General features: G+C 39.1%; 2 protein-coding genes across 2 annotated transcripts in view; both read left to right on the plus strand.

Moving 5' to 3' along the window:
- The window catches only part of grip2b (glutamate receptor interacting protein 2b), a 351,696-nt gene that overhangs the window by 24,152 nt on the left and 305,535 nt on the right, over positions 1-22,009 (plus strand). The gene's annotated exons all lie outside the window — the stretch shown is intronic.
- Positions 15,422-21,680, plus strand: LOC129411021 (disks large homolog 4-like). The gene is given in 15 exon segments (XM_055160530.1): positions 15,422-15,439; positions 16,007-16,151; positions 16,636-16,771; positions 16,855-17,011; positions 17,090-17,194; positions 17,736-17,810; positions 17,812-17,849; positions 18,628-18,804; positions 18,900-18,942; positions 19,427-19,475; positions 19,561-19,662; positions 19,796-19,968; positions 20,582-20,694; positions 20,771-20,862; positions 21,290-21,680. Coding segments are annotated over 15 exon segments (1,530 nt in total). The 3' UTR covers positions 21,397-21,680.

Below are 22,009 nucleotides of genomic sequence, written 5' to 3' on the forward strand. Positions count from 1 at the left end.
TGTGCAAGGTCAGCTTCACCTTTGGCTACTCCCAAACCACAATGCTGCTCTGTGATTGATCTGAACCACTGGTTAACTGGGGGAACACAAGGTGAACCCTGGTGAACTCACAAATATCACAAATTCAGCTTCCTGGCCAGGTTAACAGCTTTAAGATAAGATAAGATAAGATAATCCTTTATTGTCTCCCATGGGAGAAATTTATCTTGGGACAGGGGGTAACATGTTTTATCAAAAAACAGGACAACACAACACAAAGCAGCACATAAACAAACACCATAAAACAAAGTAAATATGAGACCAGTATGACCACGAGTGATGCACCAACAGGACCCTTAAATTATCCTTAACAGGCCCTTGCATTCTTCTGTTCTATTAATTATTGCACATTCCCTAAGCCTATGTGCAGTTTTAGTTATAATTATTGCACATTCCCTAAGCCTATGTGCAGTTTTAGTTATAATTATTGCACATTCTCTTAGCCTATGTGCAGATTTAATTATTGCACATTCCTTAAGCCTATGTGTAGCTTTAATTGCACATTCCCTACACCTATGTGCAGTTTTGATTGCACAATCCCTAAGCCTTTTATAATTATTTTTTAACTGCATTATCTGAGTTTAGCAGTTTAACAGCTAGTGGCACAAAAGAATGTTTGAATCTGTTCAGTTTACAGTGTGGGACCCTGAACCTTCTGCCTGATGGCATCAACTCAAACTGACTGTGAAGAACATGGGTTGGGTCATTGATCACCTTCCTGCTGAGCTTCCTAACAGTCTCCTCAAAAATTTGCTGAAGTGAGCTTGGGGCCACACCCATTATTTTACCTGCTCTTTTAGTCAAGGTAAAAATCTGTGCTTTAAGTTTGACTGAGAGGTTACCAAACACTGTTGACATGCCATAGCGTAAGATAGATTCTATGCATGCTTTATAAAACAACAGCATTACATTGGTGTCAATGTATTTAATTTAATTATTTTTTTACCTGCTCCCCGAAGGGTTGACCAGGTTTTGTATTCACCATGTCTGTCTGTCTGTCTGTCTGTCTGTGTCCACCTGCGATAATTCTGCCATTTATGGACCGATTGTCACCAAATTTGGTACGTGGGTCAAGCCCCCGTGCCCAATGCTGCAAAAAAAAAAAAAAAAAAAAAGTTTGGTGACAATCCAAGGTCACACAAATTCAACTTCCTGACCAATTTTTATTTATTTTTTTTGAATGTGTCGTGATTAACAATTTTTATTTCCCAATGTCTCTGTGATGCTTCTCGCGTTGGTGTGGAGTTTTCAGAGAAGAATCCAAAAAACAAGCTCTGATAGTGTGATATTATGTATCACAAAAAACAGAGTATAAGACGAATTACAGACAAAAAGGTCCAGGAGCTCCTAGCCAATATAAGATACTCCTCTACTTCAAATATTCTAAGGTTTTATAGTTTCTATAAGCCCTCCCCTTTCGCAACCTGATCGTTTATTGTCCAAGGTTTTGTGGTCCCCCCTGAACCCAAACACCTCCATACCTGAAGACCTTATGGAGGCTATGAAGCTCACGGGACTCGAATGAGAATATTAGACACCACAAATGTAATACTTTTAACAAAATAAAAGTATTTCCTGGCAACACTTTATAATAACTACACCTTATTTAGCCTTAATAAAGCATGAACAAAGACTTAATTAATAATGATTCACGCTTAGTAACTACTTAATTACTACCTGAATTAGCACTTAACTTGCACTTAATTCGCCTGTGCTGTAAATAGTTACTCATAAGTATTTCTTACTTAATTACTCATGAACTAACCATTTGTGTGTGCATTTGTAAATGTATATTTAAGCACAAATTTGAGCATTTATTAATGATTACTAAGCCATGAGAGAATGATTTACAAGTAATGCATTTTTGTTTCACTGGAATTTGACCAACCTTAACAAATCCTTAATAAAGCATAATTAGTCTCCACTTTAGAAAAGCTCTCAGAAAGACTTAACTAACAGATAACAGCTGCCTGAATGATCATTGCATTGAATTATTAGTAAATCATTCTCTCATAGTTTACTAATGATTAATAAATGCTCAAATGTGTACTTAAATATGCATTTGTAAACATGCAAATGGTTAGTTCATGAGTAATTAAGAAGTATTGAGTTACTATTTACAGCACAGGCGATTTAAGTGCAAGTTAATTGCTAATTCAGGTAGTAATTAAGTATTTACTAAGCGTGAATCATTATTAATTAAGTCTTTGTTCATGCTTTATTAAGGCTAAATAAGTTATTATAAAGTGTTACCGTATTTCCTTTTCTTTTCTTCTTATTTACCAATAGGAACTGTCTATAAAGCATCACTATCAGTCACTGAAAAGACCTGAAGCTGGAGTTAGTTTGACTTTAAGAGCTCCTCGCAGACCCATACGTCGTTATCTGATGGAGTCCCTCGCAAATGTAACCTGTGATGGATGACCGTCTGGTGCGCTCTATCTCCCCCTAGTGGCCACTGTGCCGTCCCTCCTCTATCATCACTTACGTCTGACTCCCCCTGGCGGACGCATCACGCTCCCTCTTCTGTCATCACTTACGTCTGACTCTCCCTGGTGGCCGCATCACGCTCCACTTTCTATCATCACTTACGTCTGGCGCCCCCTTGTGGACACAGCGCTCTCCCTCTTTTATCATCACTTACGTCTGGCTCCCCAAATGCGTGAGCCGAGCCCTCAGATGCAGAGAGAGAGGAGAGGAGAGGAGAGGGAGGAGAATTTGTCTAAACGCGCACCGATACCGAACACTGCAGCATTACATCACCTTAAAGGAGACATTTTGTACTGTTCTAGCGCACAGACCTGCTTATGTACTTAACGGGCAACTGTGGGAGTGAGTTAAGTTTGTGAGGGGAGCTGCATGGACTTTAGCGCCGTGGAGAGAGATAAGTTTAAGGCCATACCGGGATGAATTTCAAGCAAAGCATTAACATCGCCATGGAAACAAAGAGGAGGCGGCCTCTAGTGCCCCTTTAAAGTCGGTCTTTAATCTTGACCTCGAGTACCTTTGCTTTGGCGAAACGTGTTTTAGAGCTGAATAGTAATAGTTCTTTTTTTTTAGAAAACACGCATTATTTTGCATTCATTTGCTTGTCTGCTTGGGTTTAGTGTTATCATAGCATCTACATTTTCTACCTGTGACGCAACAATCTGTGGAAAATTGAAACTGAGTGATTTCTGAGCATCTTTTTTAGTTTTTAGGATTACTGTGACGCTGCCCTAGAGTCTGACAATTGTGAAAAGCACTTCAGCTCATCATAGTGAATAACTGTATATCAAAGTGTACATGTTTTTATTTTAGTTTACCATATTTCAATGCATGCCCTTATTTTTATTTGATCATCTATTGTTTTATTGTTTTATGTTATACTTAGCTCTTAGTGTGTACATTTTCTTTACTAATAATGGCAATAAAACTGATTCTGATTCTAATTAGGATGTTCTGAATGCAAAAGGTAAATGAGGAATAACTTTGGACCACTGCAAACTGTTGCAAACTGTAAAATTAACTTGTTTTTTTCTGTTTTTCACTCACAGTAACACTCACTACGTTCATACAGAGAGCTCAAAGTGCACCAAACAACCCAATTTAAATCATCTTAGCTCCCAAACCTGTCAAGACCGATGTGCACCAAAGCCTCAAACCCATGCGTCAACAGCTGGACAGTCCGGTTTTAGAATCTTCTGTCCGAACCTCTGTTATGTGTCCTCATTTCGGACCCTCGGCTGCCACTTTTGCACACATCACCACAAATCCTAGCCCATATTGCACCTGCGATGCTGCGATAGCAATGTTTGAAACTGTTTGCTGTTGAACAAAAGCGAACGCCAAAAAGGAAAACATCCTTCAAACATGCTTGGTGCTCAGGAGTGTTGTACCTGGACATGTTCATATTTTGGGTGAGCGTGAACTGAACACACTGTGTCACTGCCTGATGAACGAACTGCGAACGTGGTTTTATTCTGGTGTCTGTGAATGGCGTACGCTTCTGTTTAACTTCGGTTAACAGATTTCTTTGGTGCTCCATGCAAAAACCTGGCTATACACTGTAAAGAGTCGCTCCGCCAAATGTTTCAATCCTTCGGCCATAAAGCTTTTAAATGGAAAGTGAATTTGCTACTGTGTCCCTGATGCACTGTGGTTTGAATGTATGGCGTCTATCTTTCTTTTTCTTTTATTATTTATAGATTGTGCATGACCAGAGATGTGCGAACTGAATTGCCCTTTGGGATTAATCAAGGCAAGGCAAGTTTATTTGTATAGCACAATTCGTACACAAAGTAATTCAAAGTGCTTTGCAGAATAAGAAATACATTAAAATCATAATAAAAACTAATCAAAACATAAATAATCATGAAGATTAAAATTAAAAAAGAGAGACATAAATTGGAGAGAAGAGTGCGGAATGAAAACCTTTCAGTTATATGCACAGTTAAACAGAAATGTTTTGAGCCTGGATTTAAACAGCGTCACAGAAGAGTCTGTCTCACATGTTCAGACTGTTCCAGGTTTTAGCTGCATGAACCTGAAACGCTGACTCCCCTTGTTTAGTCGTGACTCTGGGCACCAGCAGGAGGCCGGTCCCTGAGCTCCTCAGAGTGTGAGATGGTTCATATGACACTAACATGTCACAGATGTGACTTTGGTGCTCGGCCATGGAGAGACTTGTACAAGCAGAGCTGCTTTAAAGTCTCTGAGGCACAGGAGCCAGAGCAGAGACCTGAGCACAGGACTTATGTGCTCGTACTTCCTAGTTCGAGTCAGGACCCGAGCTGCAGCGTTCTGGATGTTCTGGATGTTCTGCAGCGTCTCACAGCTCGTTTTGAGAGACCAGTGAGCAGAACATTACAGTATCTAACCTACTGGAGACAAACGCATGGATAAGTTTCTCCAAGTCTGATTTAGACAGTAAACCTTTGATTTTTTCTATGTTTTTTTAGATGATAAAAGGCTGCAGATGTTATTGATTTGATGTGACTGTTAAAGTTCAAGTCTGAGTCCATTATTACCCCGAGATTTCTTGCCTGATTTGAAGGTTTTAGAGAGAGACACTGGAGTCTCTTTGTTTCTGTGGACCAAAGACTATGACTTCAGTCTTGTCAGAGTTTAGCTGGAGAAAGTTGTTTTGCATATTTTATAGTTTAAAGTTGTTGACTGATTGATTGATTGACTGATGAATATTAACACACTTTGTCCTCACTTTTGGGCCTAAGTGTCCTGATTCTCAGAGTCATACCAGTGGTCACCCTACACCAGGGGGTTTCCAACTTTTTTCCGCTGGTGAGCTCCTTTATAAAATGAAAATGTCAGAGAGCTACTCATTCTAGCGGTCGCAAGAAACTGAGAAAGTAGAAGAGCTATGGCAAGTTTTATACTGTATAGTTAAGGCCTCTATAAAATATAAACCACTATCCATTTATTAGAGCACAAGTTAAGCATTAAAATGATATATTTACAATGGAAATGAATCAGATTTTAGTTATTAAGCGCAATACACATAATTCAGAAAACCCTTGAAGAGCTACTTGGAAAGGGGTGAAGAGCTACTGGTGGTTACAGGCTACAAGATGGAGACTCCTGCCCTACACTGAACGCACATCACGTTTTTTAAAAAGGCTTTAACACAACATACATAGTTTTATCTGCAGATTACTAATAAAGTTATAGACACAGTGTGAGGTTGTGAGAGGAGAGGAAAGGCGGAGCTTTGAGCAGGTTATGTGAGTTTAGAGAGAGGAGAGTTTCTGTCTGTGTAATCCCTCAGTCGTCCAGATAGGATCCATAGCAAAAGAAAAATGTAATTCTGTCGACTGAACAAAAGTTTTTGATTGAAGTTTCGCAGCTCATCCAGGCCGCTACTTCAGTTCTGGTCAGATTGCTGGTGGACACTTCCTTATATCTGCCTCAATCTTGTCAGTTTCAGGCGGTTTCAAACGAAAACTTTTGTCCAGTCGACAGAGTTCGATTTTTCTTTCGTTGTTCAGATAAAAGCAGAGACGAGCCTTTTCCTTCCTCCGCTGTAGCGCTTGTGCTTCTCCTCCCAGTTTACATTTCTCCTTTTGTCGATCACAGAGCAGAGATATGTCTGTGCTCACCGGAGAAGAGCAACAAGTCCAAATTCAACAAACTCCAGCTGAGAAATGCAGTTGAATGCCTCTCCTAATCTGATCCTACACATATCAGACTGTCGCAGGTGTCTGAGGCTACGTTTATATGATGACGGTCTGAACAGAAGACGCAAAAGTGACTTTGCATATTTACTTTTTATTCCACGTTTAGACGAGCATTTTCAGTAGGAAATCTGCGTGCATACGGTGATGCAAAAGTGTGTGGAATTTGATTGGGTGTGCACGCCAGGAGGCTCAGTGGTGACGCCAGGTGGTGATGTATGTGACGTAAACGCTAGGTGCATACGTAGGGTGACCAAATGTCCGTTTTTCCCCTGACATGTCCATTTTTCACATCCTGCCCTGGCCGTCCGTTTTGTTTGTTTTTTTCTAAAGTGATGGAAATGTCTGGGTTTTCATTTCCGTTCATTGGGCCATTAAACTGATCGGCTCTTGTAGTTCTCTATAGACTCAGACGAAGCGAGCAGACACAAACAGTTGGTCAGACTGCAACATGCCGAAGTGCAAATGTGTATTTAACGATGACTTGTACAAGAAATTCCGGCTTTCCTTCCCGGTCGAGACAAGTGGGAGGCCATGTGCATAGTGTACAAAGCAGGCACATATGTTTTGGTGTCCAGTGGGGGTGTCAGGGATCTGAAAGCTCACCAGGACACCAAAAAACCTTAAAAAGATTTTTCCAGGTGAGAGTAGCTCAATGTCGATGACGAGGCTCCACCTCCCACCCCCCGTAAGGTGTCCTGGTTTTGACAAATGGAAATATGGTCACCCTAGCGTATGCGATGTGGGCAGATCTGACCAGAGTTTTACATTTGCACGGGCGGTGTAGACAGAAACGCTACGGAGTTGAATACGGAGCGTATTCAACTTTTCCACTCTGGAGGGTAGTTTCAAATTTTTGAGTTTTTAAGTCCCAAAAACGCCATCACCATCTAAATGAAAGGCACCTCTGATAAAATAAGTTGTTGTTTTTACCCTCAAGCATTCTTGTGTAAACAGGCATAAAAGGTGTAAACAGTATGTATTAACTTCTCGAGGTGTATTATTATAATCTCTGAGGATCAATTCGCAAAACCTCAATCCCAGGCACTGTTGGACAAGTGACTTCAAAACTGCAATGCGTTATTTTTTATGACTTGTTACTGTCATTTCAATGTAATCTAATATTACTGTATTTAAAATTACACGACTATTACAGCACTTTTAAGTTAGTCTCACCAAAATAACTGTCACCAATAACAATCAGCGAGCGAAGATGCCAAACTTTTGCACCGTATATGGACTAAACCAGGACTGAACCAGTTCTAAACCAGGACTAAACCAGGACAAAACCAGGACTAATCTTGGACTAGGACTTGGAATCTAGGACCACCCCTGAGAGAACCCCCTAGCCTAGCCCCCGAGCCTGGACTATGTGGGCACACCTCCAGGCCCATCCTGACATTTGGAACTGTAATGATGATAGCTGATATCGCGGAGATTTTAGCAAATTTGTATGAAGAAAAACAAATAACTCACCACTTCCAGGTTAAAAAAACATTGTAACAGACGTTTGTACCGAGTAAAATATATATATTCTTTCCCCCCGTGATGCTTTACATTACTGCGTTACAGCAAAAAGCAATGCATTACAGTAATTTGTTACTTTTATAACGCGTTAGTCCCAACACTGATCCCAGGTTTACATGCATTTAGAAAAATCTGTGCACTGTGTAACATTTGGTTAGGTGTTTGTCACCTGCATGTTTCTATGGATATGCATTTGCTCAACAGTTTGACATTAAACAGCTCTACCTTATATTTATTCAATTACAGGTGGTTTTATAGCCCAAAAATGCCTAGAAAAACAGACATTTTGACTGATCTGAGCTGTAACTTTGTCAAATCAACAACATCTCCACGAAACAAAACGACGAAAAGCATTTGACAAACCCTCCACCAGAAAAGTTACACAATGCACCTTTAAATTGGACCGGGTCAGTTTTCCGGTTTGTAAATGTCGTGAATCAGGCAGAGTGCCTTTAAATCTTTCCCATTTGAAGAGTTGAGGACAATTTTGGAGGAGACAGATGAGAGATTAAAACGCTTGGTCGATAGAAAGGTGGGGCCCAGAGTTCATTCTTCTAATTGTGATGAAGAGACGCACTTAAGGTTCTGACAGAGCTTTCATTTTCATATCGATTCGGCGAAAAGGATAGTGCAGTCGCCCGCTAATGCAAAGGCTGCTGGTTCAACCCCCTCCTCTGTGTGACGGATGAGTGAAGGAAGAGTAATGTGTAAAGTAAAGTGTGTTTAAAAGCGCACCGTGTTGCTTTTCGTTTGGGAGTCCGTCACCTTGCTCTTGACGGTCTCTCCAACAGAAAAGTTACACAACGCACCTTTAATCAGCGAGCATTAAAAGTATGAGAAAAGAACTGAGCTAATGTTTGCTGAAGATACTCAAGGTTATGATACAATTTGCCAAATGCTGTCGGCTTGTTAAAAAAAGCTCTAATAAAACGATGTATCTGCAGCAGACTTCTTTGAAACGTAGCAGACCTTTTATAAATTATTTAATGATTAGTAAAGCTTTAATGGAAACCAAACCAAAAAAAGAATTTACACTATGATGCACTATGATGTTTCAAACATACAACTTTTGGTCACTTTTGAGATTTCAGATATTTCTAACATGTATGTCTACATGTGTCAAATTTACTTTATAAATATTTTCTGGTTGACTTAAATTAATCTAAAATCATATGATAATGACAATACTGGCTATTTTTTAAATTAAGTTGAATTTGTGATTCTTTGGCTCCCTCTACTGTTCAAAAATGGTAATTAGGAGGTTATGTTTTTGCCGGCGTTTGTCTGTTTGTTTGTTTGTTTGTTTGTTTGTCTGTTAGCAACATAACTCAAAAAGTTATGGACCAATTTTGATGAAATTTTCAGGATTTGTTGGAAATGTGAAAAGGAAGAACTGATTTCATTTTGGGGGTGATCCGGAAGAAATGCTGGATTCTGGATCACTTTGAAATTTTAGTTAACATTGTGGTAAATGGGGCCAAATATTTTGTTTCTCAATATCTCGGTTAATTATTGACCAAACCCCATGAAATTTGACTCAGGGACGGACAATGGGATCCTCTTTCATATTCCAAAGGCTGATCCGGATCTGATCCAGAAGACATCGCAATTTATATAAAAAATGGGGGTAGTCCTTGGCGGAGGTCTGCGCTCTCTGAGTGCTTTTCTAGTTTGGTTATGGTTTTGCTAAAGTTACAACAATCAGGGGCTGGAATGTCTGAGCCAGTTTATATTTATTTAAGAATTGTATTAACTTGCTGAATTTATGTATTATTAAAATGCACTTTTCTTTATTATACAATTTTGGATTTGAGATCATCCTGATGTCCTCTCCCCTCCGCCTGCAGTCATTTTTATCTACCACCTGTAGCAGAAGGGAGGGGGAAGGCAGTGCCAGCACCTAGAGACGAAGAGAGATACTATTTTGTGAACACTAAAATTATATTGAAAGACAACCATAGATATTATATTTTTTGTGCTTTAAAAATACATTGATAAAGGCAAATTCTGGATCTCCGTGAGTGCTTATTTTTCATTATGTGAGTTACAAATGTTCTTAAGTAAAAAGGGCACAACACCACATCTTCGTTTCAATGAGGCATTCAGGCACTGGAGCTCCCTCTACTGTCAGTAATTTTATTTATTTTAATGGGACAGGGACAGTGCACAATTTTTACATTAACCTTAACAGCAGAGATGCTTTGTACCGGGTTGTAGCACCCTGAGTGTTCTTGGAGATTTCCACCTGTTGTCCCCGGGCAGATTCATTGTGTTTAACTGACCTTGACTATCAACTGTTCTTCCTGGAGACCTGTAGCATGTTTTAGGTTGATGGGGGAAACCAGAGTGCCCGAAGGAAACCCATCCAGACACGGGGAGAAACATGCAAGATGCACATAGAAAGGTCCAGGCAACCCAGGGATGTAAATTAACTTCTATAAACTATTCAGATGAAGTCATTATGTCATGCTAATAGAGTTATGTGTTTGTTGTGAACATAGAATCTGGTGATTTATGATTTATGGGCTTAAAAACTGTACAGGAAGTGGAAGGAAGAAGTCTGGAGTTTTACCTATGACGCGACACATTGCACAAAATGCGTTCAGAGCATTTTTGAGTCTGCATTTTTGAGACGACTTCTGATTAATGGATTAATAAAACTATTCAGATTGTACAGATATTTGCACAGATATTTCTGAGTGCACCTGGGATTGAGGTGTTACATCTGAGGTGTTAATACATCTGGAGAAGCCGATACATACTCGATACCGATACCGATACCTGCTACTACATGTACGAAGAAAAAAGAAAAATATCACAGCGGACTGAAAATGAGTGAAGCACAAAACTCTGTTCATCTGAAGTGAGTGAAACATAATTTTGTTTGTAAATGACAGGTGACCAGTGAGCTTGTTCATTTCACATGCGTCACTGAAATAAACAAATGTGATTGGACGAATATGTGGTTGAGACATGACGGACGGTGTGGAGACCAGACTGATGCCAATCTGCATAAAAATCAGTCTGGATTTGCCAAGATATACACTTATATACAACACAAGATTACTGAAACATGCATGAATCACCTGAAATACAACTCTGAGTAAGATAATGATGAGGGAAAACCATTATAACATGGGTAAATACAGCTTTACTTGCGTCTTGGCTGCCCCCTGGTGGAAGAACGCAGTGGTAGCAGTTTTTCATATATTCCACCCCATAAGTGCACCGCTCAGACTCAAGATCAGTCAAAGTCACCAAAACAGAGTGAGTGTGACCTTTACTGTGTTTAAAATGCTACAGCCGCCTTCAGACATTTCAAAGCACCGTCCACACCTCCTCTGTGCACAAACAACTCAAGGTTAAACGGCTTTAAAACTGAGAAATAATATGAAGTTTCAGAGCCGTTGTGTTCACGTGACGTCCTAATGTAAAATCTTTATAGGTTCAAACTGAGCTTCAGGTTGGAATATAGTGGTAGAATTTGCATTTTAAGTGTCAAAATGCACCTTGTTGTTAATATTTCTGTAATAGGGCTGACAAATGGATCAAAAATCAGACAATAATCGATACTGAAACTAGTATCGTCGAGATTAGACCCATTCAGATAAACAGGTATGACTTTTGGAGCTTTCTACCCTGCTATACCGTTGTTCCCTCATCCAAAACATGCCTGAAAAGGATTTAAATGTCATCCATGCATGTTTGAGTAATTTAGGGATCTCTCTCTGACTCTATTCCAACCTTCCTTACGGTGAGCTGTAAGATTTTGCTCAATGATCTTCCCATAAGAGTACATCATCCATGCCCCCACACAACAGTTTTCCATAAATATACAAAAACATGATACCAACACAATAATAATAATAATAATAATAATACATTTTATTTATATTGCACTTTACATAAAATAATCTCAAAGTGCTACATAAAAACAATGAGTAAAAAATGCACCAGAAACATGAATCAAGCTAAAAACAGGAATTATAAGATAAAACAAGAATAAAATACAATTAACAAAACAATACAACTTAAGGCTGTGCAATTAATTGATTTTTTATTGCAATTTTGATTTGTGTGTCAAATAATCTCCAAATTCAAATAATCGAGTTGAAATGATTTAGCTTGACAAAGTTTATTTTGGGATTTTTTTTTTTTTTATATATAAATAAGTAAATATATTTATTTTAGAGATCGTAAAACAGCTGAATATATAGTTCATTTTATGTTTTATACAATGCAATACTACTCTTAGGTACATATTTGTCGCCTATATTTACTTGTTTTGTGTAAATTATCAATAACAGGGTGTTTTTTTTGCTTTGTTTTGTTTTTGTTTTTGTTTTGTTTTTGCAAGAAATGCTAAATAACTGCATCATGTAACTAAAAATTTCAATTTGATTTCAATATTGACCAAAATAACCGTGATAATGATTTTTTCCTTAATCGAGCAGCCCTACTACAACTTCACAACCCTGATGCTTTGTGCAGGGGTTTCATTAGGCGGATGCACCCTGACTGTGTTGTAATAGCGCTCTGAAGGGGGAGTGACTTAGCACGGAGAACAAAAGGAGGTGAGACCCAGTAGTCAGGCTGGTGCCACCTAGTGCCTCCGCTCAATTTAATATCTCTCCAGCGACTAGGTCAGGAATTGGAATACACTAGACCAGGGGTGTCAAACTCATTTTGGTCCGGGGGCCGTATCCAACCTACTTTGATCCTTTGATCCCAAAGGGGCCGGATCAGAAAACTCATGTAATATAAACCCCAAAAATAACAATACGTTCAAATATTTGTGCAGAGAAACACAAATCTATTACAGAAATCTTTTTAAAGAACTTTGAAACTAAACATTTTTAAACTAAAAATCTTCGTAAATGAACTCTTTCTTTTACAAATTATTATGAAGAACCTGAAACTTTAAGAAAAATGCAATTTCAACACAATATTTTAACATGAACTTGTATGTAAACAGGAATAAGTACATTTTTGTTGCAAAATCCTTCACTCGGCTCCACTTTTCTCATGTTGGACATTTTTCTGGTGAGGGTGTCACGGTCAACAGTCAAAACGATCGTCCTTTAAGAGCGTTTGGAAAGAGACAAGTCTTCATTTGTGCTGCTCTGGTGGGAGGGGCCACGTACAGAGACACTGGAGACACTGCTGTGATAAACACCGCAGAAAATTAACAATATTTTAATTAAAATATTTAAGTAGAAAATCAGCCAAGGGCCAGATTAAAGGTGTTGGAGGGCCGCATCTGGCCCCCGGGCCGCATGTTTGACACCTGTGCACTAGACAGTTCGCAAAAACCCTGGAAGTGCGAGTTCAGGCACCAGCCAATCAGCGAAGAGCCAGACATTCTGTGTTGTCAACGATTCCCGAGATCGAGGATTTAAAAAGAAGGTCTGGTGAATTTCATCAAGGGGTAAGACGTTCTTGCCTTCTTCCTACGGGATTTGGGAAAAACTTAAGCAGTGAGAAAAAGCAGCAGTTGGTTAAATGATAAAAAGTACCCGCCTACCTTCGAGCGACCGAATCCTAACACCGCGAGGTCAGCCGATTTCTACGAAGTGAAACCGGCTGATGAATCAGGCTACAGACCCAGAGCATCAAAAATAAAATATGTAATAAAGCAGGATTACTCAAACATGTGTGAATGAAACAAAACACAACTCTGGACGTGTTTTTGAGGAGGTAACAGCATTATAACATGGTTTAAAGCTCACAAGAGTCAACTCTGTTTAACCTTTACTGCACTCAAAGTTGTGTTTAGAGTGATTCATACTCTATGCTCCATAAAAATCCTGTTTTCACCTTCCCTCTATGCATTCTTTTGCGAATATAACATTCTCAAAACAATAAAAGGTATCATGGTGATCTAAATTTGTTATATTTTGGCAGTTAAAACCCCTCAGAAGTAAAATACTCCCTCTTTAACAAATAAACTTCGTCAGAACTCACCACATACCACTATAAACAAAGTACAAGTGAGTCTAGTGTGTTATATTATTTCTGCAGTATTCCCATCTGCAGTGAGTCTTTCTCTTGTGTTTTGCTCTGGCTCTGCTCCACTGCTGCTGCAAATGACTTTTACACAACATCATTATGAAGAAACAAAACATACACAACTGTACGCTAGCAACATAATACGGATAAAGAAGTACCACAAAATACAAGTAAATTATGCAGTGAATTCACACAGTATGGAGTATTTGAACCACAAAGTGTCTTGTTTTTAAGAGAAGCTGGTCTGTGTGGTCAAAGTAAGAGGCAGATTTACAACTTCAGGGGTCTTTACCCACAGTGTTGGGAAGGTTACTTACAGGTTACAGATTACATATCCCAAAATGTAGTTTGTAACGTAATCCATTAAATTACTTAAAGTGAGTAACGTAATCTGAATACATTGGATGACTTGATATTGTCATGATTTTTCAAATTACATGAATGTACCGACCACATCCTGAAAAGTCTCGTTTGTTCTCCTCAAACTGAGCCCAAGTCTAAATGAAGAGACTTTTGTTTGCTGTAGAGAAGCAAAGATGAGGATCTGAACATAAGAAGTTTTATCTGCTAAAAGAAAATTAAAAAGCCCAGACTTTACTTAACCAGATTAAAAACATTACTGATAGTGAAATTATTTTTATATGAGATCACTGCTGCCTTATGCCCGCCTGCTGTTAAGTGTCATAATGTTTAGACCTGGTTTAGTCCTGGTTTAGTCCTGTTTTAGTCCTGCTTTTAAACCTGGTTTATACCTGGTTTTAATCCTGGTTTAGTCCTGGTTTTAGTCCTAGATTAGTCCTGGTTTAGTCCTGTTTTAGTCCTGTTTTAGTCCTGTTTAGTCCTGGTTTAGTCCTGGTTTAGTCCTGGCTTTAGTCCTGCTTTTAAACCTGGTTTATACCTGGTTTTAGTCCTGGTTTAGTCCTGGTTTTAGTCCTGGTTTAGTCCTGGTTTAGTCCTGGCTTTAGTCCTGCTTTTAAACCTGGTTTATACCTGGTTTTAGTCCTGGTTTAGTCCTGGTTTTAGTCCTAGTTTAGTCCTGGTTTAGTCCTGGTTTAGTCCTGGTTTAGTCCTGGTTTTAGTTTTAGTCCTGTTTTAGTCCTGTTTTAGTCCTGGTTTTAGTCCTGGTTTAGTCCTGGCTTTAGTCCTGCTTTTAAATCCTGGTTTATACCTGGTTTTAGTCCTGGTTTTAGTCCTGGTTTTAGTCCTGGTTTAGTCCTGGTTTAGTCCTGGCTTTAGTCCTGCTTTTAAATCTGGTTTATACCTGGTTTTAGTCCTGGTTTAGTCCTGGTTTTAGTCCTGTTTTAGTCCTGCTTTTAAACCTGGTTTATACCTGGTTTTAGTCCTGGTTTAGTCCTGGATTTGGTTCTGGTTTAGCCCAAAATGTGAAAACAGGAACATATTGCCATGTAATCCATTTATTTCAACAAAGTAACTGTAATCCAATTACCACTCACTGAAACAGTAACTGTAACTGAATACAGTTACTCATAATTTGTACTCTGATTACGTAACTTTAGTACATGTAATCTGTTACTCCCCAACACTGTTTACCCAACACAGTTTATCAAAAGATGACTTTGGTTGTGAATATAAATCACTTAATTACAAAAGAAACTGTTCAAACAACTTAAGCTACTCAAAGTAACTCAACACAATAGACCTTTTCCACAACGGCAATGGATCTGCAGCCATACGTAGGTAGCAGCCAGAGCATTAAATTTAAGCTTAGGCAGAGATCAAACTGTCTGGAAGCCATATTTGCAATTAAACCAGCATTACTGCCATCTGGTGGGGACTATATGTAGCGCAATGCAGTCTGTGCTTTCAGTCAGAACAGTTAAATAAATGCTGACTTTCTTAAGGGTGTAGTATGCCACACATTGAAAAATATCTATCATAAGCCTTTTATGATCTATTGTTGCTTTGATCTTAAATTTGGTAGAAAAAACTGATTTATAGAAACAAATTTAAGACAATATTGTCTTCTGCATGTCATAATAGACATATTTTAAAAACAGATTGATCAATTCTTGTTTCTAGATGCATTTGAAACTCTGTGGATAGGGTTGCTCTTTGTTTCTGCCTACTCCTTTTGAGCATTGCTGTGTTACTTTTCCAAAGAAAAATTAAATGTTATGAAATGTCAAATCAAAAGTGTGATGGGTATCATGTAATCAGACTATTGTTTATTTTGTCGGTTATCTTTAAATGAATGAGTCCCCTGAAAGACCTTAAATATATGTGTGCTTGTTCTTGTGCAGGTGAACAGTGTGTGTCTGGAGGATGTGATGCACGAGGATGCAGTGGGGGCTCTGAAGAACACAGCCGAGGTGGTATACCTCCGGGTGGCCAAGCCCAACAACCTGTTCCTGACCAACTCCTACAACCCTCCAGACCTCACCAGCAGTAAGCACGCCTCTGCACCACCTCAGGCGTTACTCACATGTGTTCAAAACGTGTGCAGAAATGCTGGCGTTTCATTTCCAACATTGGATGGAAATAGATCTTCTTTTGACAAAAATCAAAAAATGTCAAATCTGCAAGACAACAAATTACTGTATAGATTCAAGGTTTTCACATGCACTGCATTTTGGGGTTTGTTGTCTGGTTTCCTTGAACAATCAAAGCAGACAATAGTTATGTGTCGAAGTTGCTTGATAAAAGGCTATATTTAAAACATTCTATTTAAAACACATTTGAAGCCTGCAGAATATTTTCAATGTAACAAGTCCAAATAGTGCATAAACTGACAGCTGTGTGAACAAAAATACACTTTGGAGCTTCTTGTAAAGCACTCTCATTTAAATTCACAGTGAAGTGTCAAGTTCAATTGTTTTCATGATTAACTATTATTATTATTATTATTATTATTATTTTTCTTTATTCTTAGCGTATTCTCACATGGATACAGACCTCAGCCACCCAAACTATCTAGGATCTGATTACCCACAAGCCCTCACTCCCACCTCGCCTAGTCGCTTCTCCCCGGTGCTGCACAGTATGATGGGAGATGATGATATCCCCAGGTCAGTAATGATCAATAAACCTTTTAGTTCTCTTGTACACTTGCTTTTACACTGTGACCTATTTTCCACTTGTGTTGTCGCAGGGAGCCTCGGAGAGTTTTGATCCACCGAGGCTCGACAGGTCTGGGGTTCAACATCGTGGGTGGGGAGGATGGTGAGGGCATCTTCATCTCCTTCATCCTGGCAGGGGGTCCAGCTGACCTGAGCGGAGAGCTGCACAAGGGCGATCAGATCCTCAGTGTAAGAACTCTTCTTTTTCTCACATGTTGGCCATTTTAGCAGTGCCCTTTGGTTTGACTGCTGTTTGCTGTGTTTCAGGTGAATGGGGTTGACCTGCGCATGGCCACACACGAACAGGCAGCAGCAGCACTCAAGAACGCTGGTCAGACTGTGACAATAATCGCTCAGTACAGACCAGAGATGGTAAGTACTTTTCAAAACTTAAAATACATCTTTTGACAGAGAAGGGTAGAGTAGACAAAAACTGTAGAAATACAAAGTAGTAGTCCAAGAAATTTACTCAAGAAAGTAAAAGAGTATTTTGGGAAACCACTTCTCAAGTTAAAATAATAGTAAAATGGATGCAACACCTAATTAATAATTTTATGTTTATGCAGTTGGAGGGACAGAACATTAAATAATGCACATCTGGTCAAAGCTGGTATTTTTAAAAGTTAGACAAAAATAGATGGAAAAATGAATTAATTCAGAAGGAACAGTGTAAGAAACATAAATGTTCAAATCATTAAATATTGTCATCATAAGCTTTTGTCACTTGTGGACTCAATGTGGGAAGAGTAACCAAAACTTTTACTCACATAAGATTACACTTTCTATATGTAAATGTAACTGAAAAACCCATCCTGTACATCCCACTTATGTATTTTGATAGCATGCATTATATGTATAGTGAGTTTACGTCTTATTCTAGTGCCATAGTAAGTGTAAGTGTTGTGCTTCAGAGTACAGCCGCTTTGAAGCCAAGATTCACGACTTGAGAGAACAGCTGATGAACAGCAGTATGGGCTCTGGGACCACAAACACTACGGAGCAACCCAAAGAGAGGCTTTTATATCAGGTACCACCATCACAACACACAGGTCTAAGTCATAATCATCAGCTAACACAACTCAGATCATTGGCGCCTTTCAAAAAAGCTGTTTAAAGAAGATTTAATCACACGCTGCACACTGCTGTTACCATGTTGTTGTTATACAAGCTGCAGCTGTTTTAGTATTTCCCTTCAGGGCTAATGTTAAATTATGAATGTGACTATACACTCTTACACTATACGAGGGAGTTTTAATGTTGTGAACATATTTTTCTACAAGATCTGCAGTTAGTGCAAAGATGTATAATGTGAGTATAGACCTAGCCTCCGTGTTGGTATGCCCATTAAAAATACATAAATGCAAACTTCACCTATCTCATTAATTATAAATGAGCCATGCAAATTCATAGTGTGTGGTAATGGTACTATAAAACAGCACTAAAACAGAAATATAAATGTGAATACAATGTATTCTAAACATCTTCCTCTTATTGTTTTGGGATTGGTGTTATGGTTTGCTCTGAAACAACCCATGTATGTAAAACTCTTGACAGCTTTTTGGTTAAATCTCCAACTGACTAATCTGAGACTGATATTTGTGTAGAGACATCTGGGATAGGGGTGGGGAGAGAGTCACAATGTTTCTACAAACTCAATCTGGACTTTTTCATGTTAAAGTATTAATGTGTTATGTGTTATAAACAATCTGTCTAAAGAAGAGGAAGAGCAAGTTGCGATAATTAGACCTGTACTAATCACCCAATGGACAAGTATTTGCAATAACTAATATGTGTTTTCTTTCCAGGGCTCTTTTTGACTATGACAAGACAGCAGACTGTGGTTTCCTGAGCCAGGCCTTGAGCTTCAGATTTGGGGATGTGCTTCACGTGTTGGACTGTGGGGATGAAGAGTGGTGGCAGGCGAGAAGAGTCAGCCCCCAAAATGAGGCAGAGGAGGTGGGCTTCATCCCCAGCAAACTCAGGTCAGACCAGAGTGTGATTACTACACCACAATACACAATAATACTAAATGTTTAACTTGGTACAATGTACTAGAAAAATGATTGTGTTTTTTCAGAGTCGAGAGAAAAGAGTGGTCTCGTGTAAACACCAAAGAGAGGGTAAATCAGTCACTAACACAACAAGGCAACGTCAATCAAATGTTTAAACAAAAAAAAAAATAATTTTTTTATTTTCTTACAGGACCATGGGCGTGACAGTTTGGGCCCTCAAGGTAATTTGTCTGGATCTTAAAGCTGCTGTACCCGTCTCTTAAAAACGCAAAAAACACACCAGCTTGCAATGGTCCGAAGTTATCCTTCACTTACCTTATGTATTCTGAACATCCTAAATATGCACCTCGATGAGTTTATAAGCTCTTTTCACAACGTTCAGAGACCAGTGCGGATCTTTGCTGTGAAGGTAAAGCTAACAACTAGCACTTCCTGATTATCGGACAGTAAAATACTTTCTAATTAAATGAAATATTGTGAACTATTGTGAATATTGTATGTATAAGACAAATGATACATGTTATTAAATTTTTATCAAATATATGTAATATATTAAGTTACATCTTGAAATTCTTCTGTGTGTCCTTGGCAGGGGAGAGATAAACTCTCACACAGCTATGAGACTGTCACTCAAGTAGAAGGTGAGATCAATGGAAAAGACATTATTGTTTGAAGTGTTTTGAGCTTTTTCTAAATGTTCCTCTTTTGTTATTTTGAAATGCTCAGTCCATTACGCCAGGCCCATCATCATTCTGGGTCCCGTTAAAGACAGGGTAAATGACGACCTCTTGTCCGAGTTCCCTGATAAGTTTGGATCCTGTGTTCCACGTAAGTGTTACTGCTGTCAAATAAAACTCTCTCTCTCTGTGCATGATGTGTTCCTCTGAGAGAAACTGCACTGGCGTAAATCCTCAAAGCGTCAGTGTTGATCTCTATAAACAGTTGTCACTTGCCTTGACAGACACCACGCGGCCCAAAAGGGAGTACGAGGTGGACGGGCGGGACTATCACTTTGTGTCGTCACGGGAACAGATGGAGAAGGACATCCAGAGTCACCGCTTCATCGAGGCGGGACAGTACAACAGCCACTTGTACGGCACCAGTGTCCAGAGTGTGCGTGAGGTGGCTGAGCAGGTGGGCTTTGACTCAGGGATAAGAGATAAAGAAATCTAATCCAATCCACTGGATATTTTGTTTTAAATTGTTAAAGGGCCCATATAATGCAGTATTTTAATGTATGTTATAATGTTGTTTCCTCATCAAAAACATACCCGGAGTTTGTTTCACACATGTTTAACACACATACCCTGCATATTTAGGTCGAGTTCTTCTTTCAAGCTGAAAGCACTCTGTCCCACCTTGTGATGCAATACAGGAAGTGCTCCACTGTGTTCACTCTATACACCCTCACTAGAATCATTTTAATGATTTCAGCCCTGGAATTGCCCATCTCTACTGAACTAAAGGTAAAAGGTAGCGTTAACTTGAAAGCTACCACTTCATGAAATCACAAGGTGGAAATGTAGACAGGCTACATCATCTAAGGTTACTTACATTAGTGAAGTAAACAAAACACAACTCCAGAAATGTTTTTGATGACGTAACAGCATTATGACATGGTTTAAAGCTCATAAGAGTCAATTTTGCACAATATAGGAACTTTAAATTGTTAATTACTATGACTACTGCCCTCATCATTCTGAAACCTATGAGTAATTGTTTTTATTTTGTGTTTTTTCCCAAATAGCAAGGGAAACACTGCATCCTGGATGTATCTGCCAATGCTGTACGCAGACTACAAGCTGCTCAGCTCCATCCAATTGCCATCTTTGTTCGGCCCAAGTCTTTGGAAAATGTGTTGTATGTTAAAATCTTGTCACATGTATGTATTTAAACATGTCACACCTTCCTACGTTGTTAATAAATATGTTTTCAGGGAGATCAACACTCGACTGACAGAAGAACAAGCAAGGAAAGGAATGGATCGAGCCCTCAAACTAGAACAGGACTTCCTCGAGTGTTTTACAGGTACAATGTGCTACAGAACTGATATTTTACGTAGCTTTTTCTCCTTAAATACCCCAAGTCAACTACTTTCCAATTGACTAATATATCTCAGTCCGCCACTTTCCTCTGTGTCAGACATTTGTAAAGTAAAGTAGAATACAATGGGATGATTCAGAGTTGTAAAACATTTAAAGATGGATGTGTGTTTGCAGCAACGGAACTGTTGTGAATAGAAAGTGTCAACAGATGCTGAACATTAAATCTTTTATCGACTAATATGTTCGTATAATTAAACACAATAAGATTTTTTATATTATATGCATGGGGGAACTGAAAGCATTGAGATTGCTGACATTTGTGAATTATTAAGTGTCCATCCCCTGTTGTTTTCTTATGTATCTCTCTTTTTGCTCATTGTTGCTCTCTCTGTTTTCATGCCTGGCTGCAGCTGTGGTGGAGGGTGACAGTTTTGAGGAGGTCTATCACAAAGTAAAGACAGTGATCGAGGAGCAATCAGGGCCTTACATCTGGATCCCCACTCGGGAGAGGCTGTGAACCATAGCGCCCCCACCTACGCTGTCCTGCACCACCTGTCACCCTCACAGCCGGGACAGTCCCATACGCCTGTCCCGCTGTCCTCCAGCAAAGTCAGTGCTTAGGCAATCACCGCGAGTGACACAGACAAACCAAGCATATCAAGACAAAATCGTGAGAGAGAGAGAGAGACCACAGGGAAGCAGAGAGCGATACCAAAACTAAAGTGGACTGAGTCATCATCATGTGTAATTACAGTCTGAGAGAAGACGTCAATATCCCGGTTCAATGAGGCGTGGCTGAGCTCCGAGGCCTTGTTCACACTCTGCTTTAAAATGCACCAAGTGGATATCTTTAAGTACCGCTGCCAAAAGTAGAAAATCAAACATATTCAACATATATGCGTATTTAGATATGCCAAACAATCCTTCAATGTCTGTGTTTGCGACTGTACGATTAGGCATGTTTAATTGGTGCCACCTGTTTCAAAGATGTAAATGGTAGAAGCATTTGGGACAAAACTAAAATATGAAAGTCCATTCTAAAGATTAGTGAAACATTTTGATGCCTTGTGTGAACTCTCCACTTCCTAAAAGGATCCACACACAGCTGTATGTGTTACATGTTGTAGGTG

This window comes from Boleophthalmus pectinirostris, unplaced genomic scaffold (assembly GCF_026225935.1).
Source record: "Boleophthalmus pectinirostris isolate CB_2022bp ecotype Guang Dong unplaced genomic scaffold, ASM2622593v1 HiC_scaffold_3, whole genome shotgun sequence".
Taxonomy (NCBI): Eukaryota; Metazoa; Chordata; class Actinopteri; order Gobiiformes; family Gobiidae; genus Boleophthalmus; species Boleophthalmus pectinirostris.